We start from the raw sequence: 19,449 nt of genomic DNA, 5'->3' as shown, positions 1-19,449 counted from the left end.
TGTGTGTTGATATATAAATTATGCCATTTTAATGGCAAAGAAATATTTCAGAGACTGCCATACAGTAGCTGACTAGCTTCCAGCAGCATGTTATTCTCATATTAGTATCATTGCTCAGAGAACTCATGTCCTCCAACCAGAATCTCCAATTTATGAGACCATTTTATTACATGAAATCTAAGGTATAAATGAAACATGCTTTGTACCACTATAGGGACATAATCCTTTAATACACCCATCTCCATGAAGCCTTGTGGCTTAGATCAGTAAATCAGAGTTGTACTTTCACACCTAGTTACTATTATGTATCTTTCCACTGACTCCTGACCTTATACATAATCAGCTATGAATTATAACCAGACTTAGAGTTTAAATGAGTACATCATTTTTTCACATAACCCAGGATGAAATAAGTTTCAAAATGAAATTAAGAGTCCACTCATTCAGAAACATTGGGGCATAATAAAGCAGAGCTCTCTAATTCTTGAATGTGAACAGCATTAACCATCACTGGCAAATGACAGTTTTGCAAGGGTTTCAAGATCTGACTCTAAGGTTGACATTGCCAGTGCTAGAACACCACCACAGTGTTGAAACTTTAAGTACATTATTAAGGATAGACCATGAAAAAATAATACCAGTACTGTATTTATTACCTGTATTCTGAAGAAAGAACAACAGCACCAATTGCATAAAGTTGTAAAATACCAGTAATAAACATGTACATAATCATCATGTTTGCAATTCCAATAAAACACAGACATCTACAAAGAACTATTATGTATGTATAGGTAATATAATAAAACCATTCATTGAGATACAAGAAACATCATATTATTGGATTATATAAAACAGCTGTACAGTGTGCACACAAACTTCCTCAATCTCTCCAAATTGTTTGCCAATTACGTCTTCCTATCCTCACTCACTTAACACAGAATTTGTTCATTGTCCATGGGAGAGCAGTAGGTAACTATCTTGTATTTTTAACCGATGTACTTATAGTGCACTTTGTCCCCATATATAAAAAAGGAAATAAACACACATATATACACACACACGCACACACACAACAGATCTATGTCACTCCTGCTTCCTGTGCTCTTGAATGGATGCTTGTAGAGAATCCTGCACGCATTGCAGGGGCAGAAACCTGCTGACTCTGCAGATTGAAATCATTAGATGGTTTTACTTCTAATACTCCACACACAAACCAATTGAAATCACATAGTGGTATCCCAGATCCCTGAAGACAGTCTGTTGCAGGGTGTATCTTCTGCCTTCTTCAGCAGAGTTGGCTTTTTACAGGGAGGTGGGGGAGGAGCTGTGATTCTTTGCTCGGTGTTGTGCAGGATTTTCTGCCAGTCTCCTCTCTCTTCACACAGCTTTCGCCTCCAGTCCAGGAGTTCCTGCAGCGCAGCGCTCTCGTTCTCTGAAAGTCTGAGCTGGTGGATAACCTGTTAATGAGAAGGGCAAGAAAAGAAGAATGCATCTACAGTCAATTATATTGATAATGTGAAATCATAAAGCTTACGCTGGATGCTTTTCAGTTCAGGAACTCTTGGCCTGCTGCTAGATCCACGAAGAGATGTAGGTGCCTAGCTACCTGCCACTTTAGGAATCTAAGTCCAACATTTAGGTGCCACTGAGATCCTCAAAACCTCCACTTAGCTGTAGCCAAACCCTGGAGATGCCTAAATTTCTGCCAGTGCACACACCTAAACCTTGGCAGACTTCACAAATTAAGCATTCCCTGCCTATCTTGCTTGCAGGGCCTGATCCAGCTGGCATGCTCTGAGCACAGCTAACCTGGACAAAAGGAGGAGTTAGTGGTGCCACTGCTCCCCCACACCTCTTTTATTCAAAGGCCAATCCTTAGAACACTGACCCAGGAAGTTAGAGACCAGGTTCAAATCCTCATGCTGCCTGATTTGGAGCAGGACTTGAACTCAGGTCTCCCATATCCCAGATGAGTTCTATGCGGTGTTCTGGGGTGGGGCTCCATCGCTATCTCCTATTGAAGTTGTTCCACTTTGGGTAAAATGTATAAATGGTCATTGGACCAGGCAGAGAAAATGAGGCTGACTCTATAGCCTGGAGTGGAATTACCAGAGGTTTACATCAGTGGAAGTGAGTAGAATCAGGCCCCATGTGTTTTGTTGGTCTGTAAAGCACTCATGCACACATGGCATTGTACAAATAATGACTTTCAAAATATAACCAGGAATTGGATTCATAATTGTTATTGTTATATTGAATGACCCTGTGCTCTGAGGTAACTACTCCCCACTATACAGATTCTATCAATTGTTGCTGAATACACACACACAGGAGGGGATTCAAAGCTTATCCTCACATCATGAATGGAAATTCTAAAACTGCTTCAATGTGACCAAGCTCAGTCTTTCTAGATGGTCAGTAGCTGGCTACTGCTCTCATTTCATTGTATACCCAACTGAACAGATGGGTGGCACAGAACATTTGCTATACATAAAGCAAACAATCCTCAGATGTTTTGATGTATAGAACAGCCAGAGTCCCTCCTTTGACACCCCCCCAACAGTTTTAGGCTTAAACAAAGTTTAACATTTCAATGCATAACTGTTTTGTAGCTCATTGCTACCTAGATGCGATCTTTCACACTGATAAATTCTGGATGCTAAAGTTTTGTTAATCTGTTGTTTTACATCCTAGTGATGCTATTTACTGAGCCTGCTAAAAGGGGGTGAGCCAGTATCCATTGGATTTGATTCAGGTAGCATCAAATACCACCAATCATTCTGGGTAAACTGGTGTCCCATCCTGATGTGAATCTATAGATTTACCAGTGAGTGTGGAAAATGGTAGTTCTTCCTCCCCAAATGGCAAAGCATATCACCTTGGGACAAATTCAGCCTGTCCACTTATAGCAAGGGCACCTTGATACATAGGAAATGTATTGAGGTGATCTACTGGAGGTGAAGGTGATACTCTTCATGCTATATTTGAAATGGGAGAGACATCTGCCATCTCTCTTCTATTCGTAAGAAGTATATGTTTCTCCCAAAGACACTTCTCACCTTAAGCTTTAAGAATAGATATTTTACATTGGAAATAAAAGAAAATCAAACAATTTATAATATACAAATAGACCTGCATTGGCGTCTGCCTCCCAAGAGTGTCCAATTTGAGAGTTACAGAACTCAAGTTTGCATCCTGACACAGCGAGAAACTTTGAAAAAACACTGTATACATGATCCAGGAATACATGCAAAATATTTAGGCCTGTCCACACTGGGAAATGGACCATATTTTTAAGCACTTCTCTTTAAAATGTCATCAGGCAATATAGCTGTGCTCACAGCAGTTCTTCTGTAGTCATGGCCCTCTGCAGCTGCCCAGGGAGCGGGATTTGCCCCTAATCATAGGTGCATGAAGAACTACATGTAATCTGCTTAGTTCCCTGGTGATCCGTAATACTATTTGTCATAGATACGTATTAGCCTTATAATCTCTCTCAATCATATTAGCCCTAAATCAGCTATAACTATAATATCAGTATGTCAAATCTCACAGATTTACTCAGTCCCAACTCTCATGCGCATCAGCAAAAGGTTTACTTGTCTATGACCTGTGTAAAGACCTCAGGATTTTGCCTATGCTTCATAACTAGGCTTGGCAGAATTAGATTGCAATTTTTTTTTTGGACAGGTAATATTGATGCTTATGTTTAAGCATTTTTAATTTTTAATATATATTTACATTTTCACAGTTGAGCAAAATTATGGGTTTTAAGCTTTTTTTTTATTTTTTATCTATTTAAATGTTCATCATTGTGGGAAATTATGAAGGGTCAGACCATATTTAGAGACAGTAGACACTGAGATATATAAAGTGAAAGCTTTATAATGGTTTAAACACAAACTGTCAACTAGCATATGGACAAGAGTGATCCAGTGGATATAGTGTATTTGGCCTTTCAGAAAGCCTTTGACAAGGTCCCTCACCAAAGGCTCTTAAACAAAGTAGGCAGTTATGGGATAAGAGAGAGAGAAGGTACACTCTTGGATCAGTATCTGGTTAAAAGGTAGGAAATGGAGGGTAGGAATAAGTGGTCAGTTTTCAAAGTGGAGAGAGGTAAATAGAGGGGTTCCCCCAAGGATTTGTACTGAGACCAGTGTTCCTCAACATATTCATAAATGATCTGGGGAAAGGGGTAAACAGGGAGGTGGCAAAGTTTGCAGATGATACAAAATTACTCAAGATAGTTCAGGCCAAAGCTGACTATAAAGAGTTACAAAGGGATCTCACAAAACTGTGTGATTGGACAATAAAATGGCAGAAATTCAATGTTGATAATGCACAGTGCAAAACATAATCCCAACTACACATACAAGATGATGGGGTCTAAATTAGCTGTTACCTCGCAAGAAAGAGACCTGGGAGTCACTGTGGAAAGTTCTCTGAAAATATCTGCTCAATGTGCAGCAGCAGTCAAACAAGCTAACACAATGTTAGGAATCATTAGGAAAGGAATAGATAATAAAATAGAAAATATTGCTGTGCCACCACATAAATCCATATTACGCCCACACCTCGAATACTGTGTGCTGTTGTGGTCGCCCCATCTCAAAAAAGATATACTAGAATTGGAAAAAGTACAGAGAAAGGCAACAAAAATGATTAGGGGTATGGAACAGCTTCCATATGAGGAAAGATTAAAAAAACTCAGACTGTTCATCTTAGAAAAGAGACAAGCAAGCGGCGATGTGATAGAAGTCTATACAATCGTGAATGGTGTGGAAAAAGTGAATAAAGAAGTATTATTTATCCCTTCAAGTAACACATGAACCAAGGGTCACCCAATGCAATTTACAGGCAACAGGTTTAAAACAGACGTAAGAAAGTACTTCTTCACACAACGCACAGTCAACCTGTGGATCTCTTTGCCAGGAGATATTGTGAAGGTCAAAAGTATAAGTAGATTACAAAAAAAAAATCAGATACATTCGTGGATGATAGACCCATCCATGGCAACCTGCAACCCCATACTTTGAGTGTCCCTAAACTTCTGACTCCTAGAAGCTGTGACTGTACAACAGGGGGAGACTCACTCAATAAATTGCCTGGTTCTGTTCATTCCCACATGCAGCTGGCCCTGGCCACTGTCAGAAGACAGGATACTGGGCTAGGTGGACCATTGGTCTGATCCAGAATGGCCATTCTTACCATCTTGTGTTTTAACATCATATGTCAAAATATACAAAGTAAATATCCTTAAATTAAACTCTAATAAATTCTTGGCAGCATTTTTCTTTGCCTATCTGTAAATTTCAATGATCACCTAAAGAAATATTCTTTTAATCTGTTTGTGTGTGTTTGGTGAAATCAACGTTCACCAACATATACTGACAAAAATCTAAGCCTTCCAAGTCTATTCATAACATTCTAAAAAAAAAAAAAAAAAAAAAAGCAAACAACTACCTGGCTAAAGAGGAGCTTTCAACAATGTTTTTTTAAAAGTTATGCCCTGTCCATGCTGGAAGACACTAGCCAGAACAGCAAAGTTACCCAAATTAACTAGAGGACATTTTAAATAACACTATAAACTCAGGTTTCAGAGTAACAGCCGTGTTAGTCTGTATTCGCAAAAAGAAAAGGAGGACTTGTGGCACCTTAGAGACTAACCAATTTATTTGAGCATAAGCTTTCGTGAGCTACAGCTCACTTCATCGGATGCATACTATGGAAACTGCAGAAGACATTATATACACAGAGACCATGAAACAATACCTCCTCCCACCCCACTCTCCTGCTGGTAATAGCTTATCTAAAGTGATCATCAAGTTGGGCCATTTCCAGCACAAATCCAGGTTTTCTCACCCTCCGCCCCCCACCCCCAAACTCACTCTCCTGCTGGTAATAGCCCATCCAAAGTGACCACTCTCTTCACAATGTGTATGATAATCAAGGTGGGCCATTTCCAGCACAAATCCAGGTTCTCTCACCCCCTCACCCACCTCCAAAAACCACACACACAAACTCACTTTCCTGCTGGTAATAGCCTATCCAAAGTGACCACTCTCCTTACAACGTGCATGAAAATCAAGGTTGGCCATTTCCAGCACAAATTTAGAAAAGCTATTACCAGCAGGAGAGTGGGGTGGGAGGAGGTATTGTTTCATGGTCTCTGTGTATATAATGTCTTCTGCAGTTTCCACAGTATGCATCCGATGAAGTGAGCTGTAGCTCACGAAAGCTTATGCTCAAATAAATTGGTTAGTCTCTAAGGTGCCACAAGTACTCCTTTTCTTTCTACTATAAACTCAATAAACATTTTGTCTCAGTGTTACAGAGACTATACCTTCCTCCACTCTCATATACTCCAGAAAACCAGCTAAAGATTGAATCCAGATGATTTACTGGAAAATAAAATGCTCAACATATATCATTAAAAGGATATTGCCGACCCCTTGAAGTACCCAAATTTACCTTCCATTTTCTGTGGGGGTGGGTGCATTGAGAGAAAAGAAGCACATTTTAAACTTGGTGTAGGTCATATAGATACAGGAGTTGGTATCACTGTAGCACAGGATTGGAAGTGATATTCACATAAGGACTAATTCCTATTGACGTTGATGGGCTTTGAATCATGGTCAAAACCCAAATTGACGAGACAGGGTACATTTTATTTTATTTACTGTTACCATTCATATCTCTGAAGACAATAGCAAGCAGTTCTGCTATATCACCTAAGGTCCCCTTTTAAGGACTGAGGAAGGTAAAGAGGGCGCAAAGGCTTTTAGATCAGTGTTGAGCATAATGCTATAACTGGTGCTAGTACATTTGAGGAGGAAGTTGAATTAGAATGTCAGCTAAAAGCTTTCATTTAAAGAGCTTCAATAAATAAATAAAGTTGTACATAAGTGGTGAGAGTTAAATGTATTCAATGTCAAAGTGGATCCTTTAAAAACTCCTCCTAAGGTGCTATCAGGTGTGTTAAAATTATTAAATTTGATGGCATTACTTTAATGAAATAGTAAGGAATTTTCATCTTTGAAAGATACATAGAAGTGTTTGAACTGAGACGGCTTTGTTGCTGTTCGGTAACTGAGAAACAAAGGCACACAGGTGCAGGGTGAAAAGTAAGTACAATCTGACTGCACAAAGAAATTGACAAATGCATCCTATTTATAGCATGTAGAAACTGTGGAAGCTTTAGGATACTGGCACCACTTGTGCCTGTTGTAGTTAATGTTGTGTCAGCATTTTCATTATACACCCCATTTTTCACTTGACAAAGGACATAAAAATTTGGTCCAGGTTGCAAACCGATATACATCTTATTTATTTATTTATTTATTTTAAACCAGAACTGGAAAAAAAAAATCTGTTTGGCCATTTAAAAATTGTACACGTATCTTTCTCAAATCTTTAACCCCTGGGAGACTGAAACATGTATACATACACCCTTCTAAACAACCATTTGGCTAGTAGCCTGGAAAGTATGGACACACAAGCAATGCAATAGGAAGTGAGGAAAATACACAAGGAACATTAAATCTTTTTATGGATTCGTTAATATACTAGATTTGGGTGAACAATTAAGAGAATAATGGATACATTTTCTCTTTTCTGTTCATGAATTGACTTCTGAAAAGCTAACAATTTGCTCAAGTTCATTCATTTTATAAAGAGATTTACTGAACCATTTCTGTGAATGATTCTTAGCCGGTAGCATAACATTAAAAATGCAAGCTGTGCTTCTCAGTGATGATGGAATACATATTTTGCTAAGGACAAGCACAGGAGGACATAGGGGATGGGTAAGACCTTATTATTGTGTCTAAATATAGAGCTTGTCATGAAAATTGAACTGAGAAAGCCTGGCGTATCTATTGGCAGGACAGAGACTGTACCAAGTTTAGACTGGGATTTTAAACAGGACCTAAGGAGTTAAGTATCCAACTCCCATTGAAACTCAATGCTCAATGGGAGTTTGGCAACCTAGTCTCTCGGGCCCTTTCTAAACCTACTTTGCATCTTAAGAGAGAGAGTTGGGGGTTAAGAGTGGGGATGTGTGTGTGTGTGTGGAGGGGGAAGGGTAGAGGAAGAGGAAAACAAGGATACTTACAGGCCTGGAGGGGGACTGTGTTAGGGAGACAAATGGCACATGAAGAGTGGGATCTAGGGGAAGGATTCCCAGTCCCTGAGTCCCAATCTTTTTGTCCATTAAAGTCTCCCCCTGCACTCCTGAGCTCAGTTCCCTTGGCAGTGCTGCCTCACTGGACAGTGGAGCCAAGACAGTAGTGCCATGAAGACCCTTTCAAGCATTCATGCCCAGACTAGTGTGCAGCCCAACAACTTTCAAGAAGCAGTGATAGTTGTGGCCAAGTCATCCACCAATGAGAAATCTTAACACAAGTCCAGTCTCTTTTATCTCACCGACTCATTACACACAAAGTAGATGAAGAGGAAGGGTGATGAGTGACTGTGTTCCTATGACAGCAAAAAGGCCTTAATTAAGAATGACCAGAACTAGTGACTTGGTTCTGTCTATAATCATGATTAGCAGTTATAACAACACTTGATAGTTTATCTTAATTGTAATCTTCAAATGGTAGTCTACACACAAGACTTTAGTGAGTTTTAACTATGTGGAAGATTCTGTTATTCTATCATTAAGATCATTTGGAACAAAACAAAAATAGTAAAAGTGCCAATGAGGGCAAAAATTTTTCAAGGACCCATTTAAATTTAATTTTAACTCAAGTAATTTAGAAATTTACATGTAAATTATCAGATACTTGATTCTGTATTCAAAGATCAAGTGCTTTAATATTAGGGATAAGTTTTATTATCCATAAATAACAAAGAGGTTGAATCCTTGCTTTAAGTCTCAAGCTCAATGCAGCCTTAACTATAAACCCATGGCCAGTGCCTCCATAATAAACATAAATGTCTATTAAGCTCAATTTTGTTCATTTGCGTAATTCTGTTTTTTAAAATTCATTTAACAAAATTCAGGTTTTTTTGGGTCACTCTCTCTTTGGAAGAGTTCCATTTTTGTTAAATAATTCACACAGTATGTAAATCAATTTGTTGGTCATTTTTCATTGTACTGTTTTTTCTATTGACTATTCACCTGAAGGTAAAAAGAGGCATTTAATGACATTTATGGAAATTAAAACAGACAAATAATTCTACATGCCCAAATAATAACAGCTCAGTACTCTGAAATGCAAATTTAATTTCAGTAATTTTTGTTTGGGGCTAGTAAAATACATTAATAAAAACACATAACCATTACAGAAACTGGCATTTTGCCACAGTGTAGTTTCTATGGTCAAAACTGAATGTAAACGTGTGATCCATAGACATTTATATAAAGTAACTACAGCTTATTTTACTTCTGTAAATACATTACCGATTATGTTCATTTAATGACTTTATCTACCATGGTGTTCCTTTAAACTAACCATCAGCAGATTCTGGCCATTACCATAGTTTTGTTCTTCCTCCATGAGTATTTTTACATTATTAATAAAGTCAAACTCACATAATGGAAGCCACAAGGGGGATTAAATAGCAGAAGTATCTAATGGTGGCTTTTTTTCCTCCTTACATCTGATTAGTTTTTAAAGATACTCACAAAAAAAACTAAACATGTTTTATAGTAAGAAATTATAATTAACTTTTAAAAAGCTGAATTTCTCTGACAGACATTTCGTAGATTTAAAGCCAGAAGGGACCACTGCAATCATCTAGTCTGACCTCCTGTGTAACACAGGCCATAGGATTTCACTCAGTAATTCCTGCAGAAATTATTATTCCTAAAGGAATTATTCTCCCTACTATGTAAGTGATTACTAGTGAGCGGAATAACTTGTGGTTTAATCTTGCATGTCATGTCTCTCTCTCACAAGCACCTGTTTCCAACTCCTTCTCCTTAATCATCCTCCTTAGGGTATGTCAACATGGCAATTAGACACCTGCGGCTGGCCTGTGCCAGCTGACTTACGTCCACACAGGGTTTGGACAAAGGGACTGTAATCAGGCTCAGGCTGCAGCCTGAGCTCTAAGACCCTCCCACCTTGCAGGGTCCTAGAGCCTGGGCTGTAGCCCAAGGCCGAACATCTACAAAGCAATTAAACAGCCCCTTAGCCTGAGCCCTGAGAACCCGAGTCAGCCGGTACAGCCAGCCATGGGTTTTTAATTGCAGCATAGACATACCCTTAGTGCCCTGAATCCCTCTCCAACTGCCTGATATGCCTGCAAACCTCATGTGTGTCCTGATCTGACTATATCCAGACTGTAGTACCCTCCCGTCTGTTATCTATACTTGACCTCCTTTCAATTGCTCATGGTTCTTGGTTTCAAACTCCTTTCACCCCAGCTGCAGAGTTTTTTCACAATACCCCCAAAGAAGTATTCTGATTCTCCTCCCAGCTGGGAAACACTCCTGTGAACTCTTTTCTCCAGACACATTTCCCAAAATCCTCCTCCAGCTGAGAAACCCTTCCGCTATCTACTTCCAGAAACACAATCTCAGCCTTAGCTGCGGAACCCACTGCAACCTGTCCAAGAACTAGGTCTTGCCCAGGTGTTACTAACCTGGAAAATAGGAACCAAACTATGGGTTAAATAATTTAAAAAACTGCATTTAAAGTTAAACAGAAGTAAAAATACCCCCTTCCCCCTCACCCCCACAAGATAACAAGGATATGTTAAAATCCCTGTTAAGTAAATCAAATCAATATGTTAATCTGGGTTTCACTGGGAACCCAGAGTTGGTAATTTAAGATCACAGTGAGGAGCAGAGATCAGCTATGATAAATGAGTTTACATGCTTCAGCATTCCATTTCAAATAGAAATGTGCCACTGGGACCCAAGCTGAATCATACAATTCTCTTGTGAATTTTGGGACATGCATTTTTTAAATACTGTCCCCTTGGACTCAATAACTTGATATTGGATCTGCATCGGAGAAGTGATCTCAGTTAATCATTCCCACAAACTGTTGATGACTTTCAATGGTTTCACTGGAACAACATATTTTTTAATATACAAGATTCCTCATAATTTAAAATCATAAATGATAAATGTATTAATTGAAAAGGCATGAATAACTGCCAAATGCTTGAGGCTGGATACTTACACTGGTATAAATCTGGAATAATTTTGGAAGGATCAGTGGAGTTATACCAGTTTAACTCCAATGTGAGAGGAGAATCAGGGGCATAATTAATATAGACTGTATTCACCTTCTTGTGAATAAGAGCAAAATCTGTCCCTTTATGTTTAAATTGCATGTTATTAAATCACATAAGAATGTTTTCCACCATTATTTTCATACATCAGACATAAGCTAAATTTCGAACAAATACTGTATAAATCACTATCACAGGAAGTCATAACATAGCTGGATATGGAAAAGCACTGAATAATCTTCTGAACAGTAACAAACTTTCTATTTATGCAGTCTAAAATAAGGATAACAACATGATATACTTCTGAGAATAAGTGATTGCTATAAGGCGCAGGAAGGAATACTACCACATATGAACGCCATTTCATATATGTCTGGGTGCATTATGGCAGGTTTCTCTTTCCTTTTAAGCACCAAGTATTGGTCACTTCTAGAGGCCAGTTCCAACACGGCAAATCCCATGTCCTGTCCTAAATTCAGAAAATAACTATTCTTCCCTGCTTCCAGCTGTTATTGTCCTTGGGTCTGATTCAACTCTCATCCAAGTTAATAAAATAAACTGTCTTGGACTTCAGTGAGTATTGGATCAGACCCTTTGTCACCAGTGAAATTCACAATTCAGTGTTCAAATATTATAATTTAATATCAATGAATGATCCAAATATTTTATTTTAAATACATTTGTATATATATTTTTAAAAGTGTACTTTTAAGTATAAATTGGTCTCTGACTAGTGAAAGCACACAATAAGATTGTTTGCTCAAAATGAATTTGGTCAACTATAATACTGGTGTCAAAAGTTTTCAGACAGGTAATGTTTCACAGGAACACAATTAGTAAAAATATAAATTTAAGACAAAGCCGCTCTACCAGTACAATTTTATGTCAAGTTGTATCTTTTAACAATTTTACACAATAAAGAATCTCTATTCGTTTTCTTACTGGTACTTTGGAAGTGTTAAAACTTTAATATGGAAGTACGTTTGTTCTTTTTCATACATAAAATATATTTGACTAAACAGCTAGGTAACTAGCTTGATTTATTTTGGAAAAAACATAATTTTGCTTCTGAAGAAAATGTGTTTGAATTTCTTTTTTCATCCTTTTCTGGACTGTATTGCTTTAATGTTAATCTCTCTCTCTCTCTGTAACTACTAGTCAGTTAATTCCTTCTGTACTGGGACTAAAATGAGTAGTGAAAGCATTCAGCATCATGAGGGATCAAACTCTACATTATAAAATAATTTTAATATGAATAATTTTCTTATTCTGGCTGTATTCACTCCATGTCTGATCCTAAGAGGCTCTGCAATTCCACTGAATTTAGTGACAAAAGGATCTGATTTTTCAGTCATTTGTCTGTATACTTTCTGCATTACATCCATGATGGACAATAAAAATATACTAATCAATTTCACTTTTGATTCTAGTTGGCTTCACTTTCTTGTTCTCAGTCATTAGCAGGAGGCTCCCATGTTGCCTTAAATATTTTATTGGAAAACTGGATAAAAAAGCACAAAATATATTGTTAACACAAGCATGCACACACACTTTTGGAAACAGGCACTGCAAAGCAATTTGCCTCAGAGAGAATGATAACACATATTGACAAAATGACCTCCTAGGATATAAAAGGGGTGCATGCCCTGAACAAGTTGCAGCATATTCCCCTATATGCACCATGTCATGGCTCCCTCTCCTACTTCCTTTTGGGAACTGCATGTCCCCAAGGGAGTATGGATGGAGCAGTCTCTCTGCTTTTCTCTGAAACAAGGATATGCAGTTCTTCCTGGCCCTTACATGGGCTGCAAAGGGTGGGAGGATGGAGAAGAAAGAAAAAAAACTTGGGCCCCGCTCCCCTACTCTACACCTGTTAAGCGCAAGGTGAAATCTGGCTCAAAGTAAATACTCATAATTGTCACCTGCATATGTTCTTGCTCTTTCTGATTAACTTTATCTTCCACATCCCAGTCCCACATAAACCCTCTCCCTGCCCTATGACGCCCTTTACAAAGAACGTTCATAGTTTGGAATATAAACCACAATATCCAAGACACCAGAAGAAATGTTAACTATCCAAGTCATGGATATCATTCATCTTTTCACTCTAGAACGTTTATGTTACAGCTGGGGTGATACAGAGTTCATCTGTGACATGCGAGGATAACAGAAATTCAAGCCCCTGAAAAGGTGGTTTGCTTTTGACATATTTCCTCTTTATTTCTCAGGTAAAAGACTGTATGACTATGTGGGTCAGCCCACCATATAGTGTCAAGCAGGCCAGCTTGTAGCCTATGGGGATAGGTATTGTCTACTTATGGCATAGGTATAGGCTGTAAAGCAATGAGCATAGAGGCCACAGGCAATAGCTTAGCTAAACTAATCACGGCATGAGGCCCCAGAAGCCTTAGCATAAGCAGCTAACCCAGCATAACCCTAGATCATACGAAATGGCAAGATAGAATGCTGTAATGATTAAACTGCTGACAGGTAACCACAAAATGCTAGTTTATACCAGCTTGAGATATTTTAAAATTAGGGACATCAGCAGATGTCCGACCACAAGAATACCATGGCAACTAATTGACGTCTATGCTATCTATGGGAGAAGGGTACCTGAGGGGAAGGAAATACAAAAAAAGACAAGGGGATGAAACCCCTACTGAATAATGCATTAAGCATAGTGGCAACAGTGTAACATTATAAAAGTCATATGCCTGTGTGCCTTGGGAGATATAACTCTTGGGAGCTGCCAGGATGATGGTGATGAAGAAGAAGAGGATGATGATGAAAATAAGGATTAACACTTCAGGTACTTCTGTGGTGAGTATATGGATGGTCAGATGCTCATCCTGTCTTATTTCCATCTACCTTGCTGGGTTGGAGTGTTTGTAACTTTGCTAACACTGTTAATAAAACTATTACAAATATAGAAGGATTTCCTAAGTGTGAATTTTGCAACCGTGCATGTCGGGGTTCCCAACTGAACAATAATTCTAATAAGGCTGGGCCTGATTTTGGGATAAGAACCTTCCAAAGCTCAGAGTATTAATTGGGAATTCTTAAGTAATCAATATAAATCATACACAATCAATAGACCAGGTAAAACGCGTCACTGATTTCAACGGAGCATCATTGAGGTTCTGGCTCTTGATATAAAGGAACATAGTTCTCAAAAGGGTAATTTTTAGGGTGCTTTTTGTGCACCTATATTTTACACCTACAGTCTCATCCTATAACCTAGATCATTCAACCCAGAGAGCTTCCATACAGAGTGAAAGTCTTTTCAGTGGTCAAACAATGACACTGTGTTTTGGCCAAAAAAAAAAAAAGAAAAGAAAAAAAAAGTGATGTGTAAATTCCAGGAATATTACAGCTGTGATAAGCCCACCAATAAAACCAGAAGATCCAAGTATATATTTATTTGTATGACTGCCAGGCTGTATTCCCTGTCCAGGTACAAAGAATATCAGAAAGAGGGAAAGCATGTGACAATTACAAAAAAGTTGGGCCAAATTGTTCCTGACTCTTAGGGAAAAAATTGAGTTGATAATGGAGAATTATTACTTACTATGAGTTATAAGTATAAAAGCTAACATGCTCATTGAATTCAATGAAAATGAGTAGTTTGACTAGAAGTTATGTCTGGTGGCTGGACTTAAACCAAGATATTGTAAGAATGACTAGTCAATGTATACTCTGTAGTCACGAGCCAGTTCCATGAGGTACATATTCTTTCTTACCACAGCTCGTGAACTCTGGCCTACTGACAAAACAATGCTATGGTTGACGTGATATTCCCAAACAATTGAAACATGGATCCCCTGCAGTTTGTTGAGGTTTTGCTGTATGCAGCAACTTCTGTTGTCTCCCTGTCTGTGATTAGGCCCTCCTCCCTTCACATGGGGGGTCCTCTCAAATCCCAGCACGTTTCTCATGGTGAACCCAAACACCACTGCAATATACACTTCTCCTTCCAGGTTAAGGTCCTTTCTCAGCCACTTTCCTCAAAGCTGGATTTCTGATCCCAATATAAAATGGTCCTAAGGGCCTCCGGCAGGTGGTCACCAAAATGTCAGAGTGTGGACATAATAGCAGATAAACAGTTTCCTTCTTGTTTCCGCTGGGGTAAAACTTATCCCAGCTAGAATATTTGTTTGGGTATGTAGTGATTTTTAAAAATGTCAGTAATGTGCTCATAGTTCATATTGCCCGGTTCTTGAGGGAAACATATTTTTCAGGACAACAACTGTCTTGTTTCTCAACCAGAGTAGGGTAAATGGATCATTTCGTGCTAATGACTTCAGTGTAAATGGCATAAAAATACTGCTACTTGTTTGTACATAAACTTAAAAATCCTTATCTCTTCAAAGTGGAATTCATTCATTTTTCCATTGCCATTTATTCATTTTTTAAAACCTTCTTTTTCTTCTTTTCTTTTTAACTGGATGCTTCTTCTTCCTTGCTACTTAATTGATCACCTCCATCTTGTTGTTTCAAAGGAACCCTTCAAAGGTACCCCAACTAAATGGACCCCATTTTCATTGCCATTTACTTTCTTGTTATGTCATCAAAAATCCAATCAGACACTTTAATTTAGCTACAATCCGTAACCTGTGTGTCATCTTTGACTTGATGACTCTAGGTCCTCATATCCAAGCTATGTGTAAATCATGCTGATTCTTTCTTTATAACATCTCTCATCATCTCATGTCTCAGTTACTGGAATGGTTAGGAACCACAAGGAAAGGGATAGATAATAAGATAGAAAATATCATAATGCCACTATATAAATCCATGGTAAACCCACACCTTAAATACTGTGTGCAGTTCTGGTCACCCCATCTCAAAAAAAGATATATTAGAATGGGAAAGGCAATAAAGGCAGAGAAGGGCAACAAAAATGACAAGGGGTATGGAACAGCTTTCATATAAGGGGAGATTAGAAAGACTGGGACTGTGCAGTTTAGAAAAGAGATGCATAAGTGGGTATTTGATAGAGGTCTATAAAATCATGAACATTGTAGAGATAGTGAATAGGGAAGTATTATTTACCCCTTCACATAACATACAAACTAGGGGTCACTTGATGAAATTCTAGGCAGCAGATTCAAAACAAATATAAGGAAGTACTTCTTCACACAGTGCATAATCAACCTGCGGAACTCATTGCCACAGAATGTTGTGAAGTCCAAAAGTATAAGTGGGTTCAAAAAAAGAAGAAGATAAGCTCATGAAGGATAGCTCCATCAATGGCTGTGAGCCAAGATAATCAGGGATGCAACACCATACTCTGAGTGTCCCTAAGCTTCTAACTGCCAGAAGCTGGGACTGGATGGCAGGGGACTTATCACTTAATAAATTGCCCTGTTCTGTTCATTTCCTCTAAAGCATCTAGCACTGGCCACTGTTGGAAGATAGGATACTAGGCTAGTTGGACCATTGTTCTGACCAAATATGGCCATTTTTATGTCCTTCTCTCTGACTTTGACAAATCCGATCTTGCCCTGCTCATATCCATTCAGAATTCTGCTGCAAAGATCATTTTCCTAGCGTTGACTATATTACCCCCCCTCTTTGAATTCCTGCACTGGCTCCCCGTTCTTCACTGCATCAAACTGCTTGTATTCACTTTCAAGGTGATTCCTTACCCTGCCTATCATCTCTCATTCACTGAATGCTCACCTCTGATCAGTTCATAATGCCTTCCTTCACTGCCCACTTATTAAATTTCCAAACAAGACCCTCTGTGCTTTCTCCCATGCTGCTCCACACACTTGGGAGGAACTCCCCATCAATGTCCACACAGCTACCTCATTAGCCACCTTTAAAGCCCTCCTCAAAACTCTTCTTTGCCTATAAAAAGTTTGACAATAGTTAGGCTGCTGGTGTGCAGAGACCCTTACATACCATGCTGACAAATACTGTCTCAGTGTTTACTTGTACTTGTATCCATTTGCTGTCCCTTGTCTTATACTTAGATTGTAAGCTCCTTGGAGCAGGGACTGGTTTTTTTGCACAGTGTTTGTACAGCATCTAGCACAAGCGGTACTAGCCCATGACTAGGACTCCTAGGCCCTACAGTAATTCAAATAAATTAATAATAAATAATAATAATAAGAAGAAGAATGACAAGAAGGAGAAGAGTATGAATAACAAGAAGGAGAAAAAGAGGAAGAAGAAATCATTCAAGTTTGCTTCCATTGTCTGTAATGCATTTCTATATAATGGACTGGAGCAAAAGCTTAGAATCAAACACTGAATTTTGGGTGTGTTTGTGTGGATGAGTGCCCTTTTCGACAACAACCATGGACTGAACCTGGAGCACTCCAGAGCTAAAACATAAGCTGTTACAGCTTGAGCTAAAGCTCTGTAACTGGCAACTGTAGCACCTCAAATCCTCTATGGATCAGCACAGAAGGGGCCCTCACTCTCACCAGTGGGTTACATTTACAACATATTTGGACTGAATTTTGCACCTTTGTCCATCTGCATATAGACACAGAGTGTAGCTAGTATTGCATGGATATATGAGGAGAGAAGAAGGAGGAAGTAGTCTTCACTACCTTCACGTCAGCACAACCACAATTCCACTCGCTGAACGTGAGGACAAGAAGAGTCAAGCACTGGAAGTGCAGAGCTTTCTCTGTTAAAGGATATAGCAGTTGTTGCTTCCAGGGACTCCTGCTGGCCAGGAGACTCTCCAAATCCTGCCCTCCCAAAGCCTCAACACGTGCTGTGGCTTAAATAGTCATGACATTTCCCATGATGTGTGTACACCATTGATTCATATATAACATACTCTGCCTTATTTAACTCTCTGAAGTGTTTTGCAATATTTTTTTGTCTGAAAAGCCCGATAAGAAATAAAATTATAGTGTGTTATAACTCTTCATTTTTATCTGAGTGTGAGATTACAAAAAGATTTCTTTGCAGTTACTGTCAAAACAACAAACTTGAAAACAATTTATGGTATTTCTCGATTCAGATCAATGATACATAGGGTATTATATGTCATCTCTTGGATGTTGTATGTCTATAAAGGTGTTAGTGATTTTTTTATTACAGACCAGACTTGCTCGATTGCCACATTTTTCTTCAAAGATGATCAAAGTTTTCTGCTAGCTAATGGCTGAACTTGACAGACATTAATAATGAATTTTAGAGCCTTTCATTTAGAGCAGTGACAACAGGCTAAGGGTAACAACTCACAGCAGTATCCAGGATTAATTTTTTTTAACTTCTGAACATTCAACAAAAAGAAGTGATTGACAACAAATATTAAATCAAGTATGAACAAATAGGGCCCTGGAAACTATAATGAATATGCAGTTCTTTCTGAGAGGATAGACTGCTGAAAGCAATAAGATTTCACAAAATAAGAGCTATGGCTTAAGCTATAATGAAACAATAAATACATTCTTAACAAATGTGAAAATATGTTTTCCCATTTTTCATTGTCAGATGTTGGTTGCTTTTTTACTGCTATATGCCAAATAGTGCTGTGAGGTTTGTTTGTTTTTTAAATAGACGAGTAGGAGTGTAGATTCTCTAATTCAGAAATTGGTGAAAAAGCAGCCATCATTATTGGCCTCACTGCCTTGAGCACTGGTGACAGAAGAACCAGACATTTCAGAAAGGGGTAATCCAAAATCTCGTGGTAGGATGTACACTTTCCAGACATTATTCCATGTAGCAGGCTGGTTGGCTACTAACAGCTGTTTTATTTAATGTATCATTATGGATCCAATACTGGAAACTGATAAATACCCTCAGCACTCACTGATGTCAAGTGAATCAATACTCAGGGCTTAAACCAATCTCCAAAAGAGGTTTCACAGGTCTTGGTGGCAATTCTTCTACTTTTCCCCTGCTATGGTGGAACACCCAAACTTTGTGGCACATTTCTAGGAGCCTCTGTGTTATGAGAGAATTGGATCTGACATAACTCGCAGCCAATCTGGCCTTGGCTTAGGCAGACAGAACAACGGCAGCTGCCGTGTGTTACTAACAAGGGCAGATTCATGAGAAGGAGGTGGTGGTGGGGGCTGGGGGGAGGAATGTGAATAGCTGAGCTTGAGTCTGGGTGCCTGTGTTTGTAAGTTTCTTGCTCAAAGCTGCTTTGCCGATAAGTAGAAATTATGAGTTCTTTATTGTTGCTAAGGAAATCCCAACCTATTAAAAGTTACTATGAGTGCTTTGTTTTGAGTTACCTATACAAGAGTTTAGTGAGTGTGTGCACTTTGGAGAAGTTTGGGA

General features: G+C 38.6%; 1 protein-coding gene across 4 annotated transcripts in view; it reads right to left on the bottom strand.

The window, feature by feature from the left end:
- Window positions 1-307: 307 nt before the first annotated feature.
- The window catches only part of MYO16 (myosin XVI), a 576,974-nt gene continuing 557,832 nt past the window's right edge, over window positions 308-19,449 (bottom strand). For 3 of the 4 annotated variants that reach the window (XM_074963511.1, XM_074963520.1, XM_074963505.1), the window contains exon 35: window positions 308-1,457. In XM_074963511.1, the coding sequence (XP_074819612.1) occupies window positions 1,224-1,457 (234 nt within the window). In that variant the 3' untranslated portion in view covers window positions 308-1,223. The remainder of the gene's footprint in view (window positions 1,458-19,449) is intronic. The other variant, XM_074963529.1, reaches the window with a different exon arrangement.

This window comes from Natator depressus, chromosome 1, assembly GCF_965152275.1.
Source record: "Natator depressus isolate rNatDep1 chromosome 1, rNatDep2.hap1, whole genome shotgun sequence".
In the NCBI taxonomy this organism is placed as follows: Eukaryota; Metazoa; Chordata; order Testudines; family Cheloniidae; genus Natator; species Natator depressus.
The sequence above is the reverse complement of the archived record's forward strand: the minus strand, read 5'-3'. Positions and strand labels throughout refer to the sequence as shown.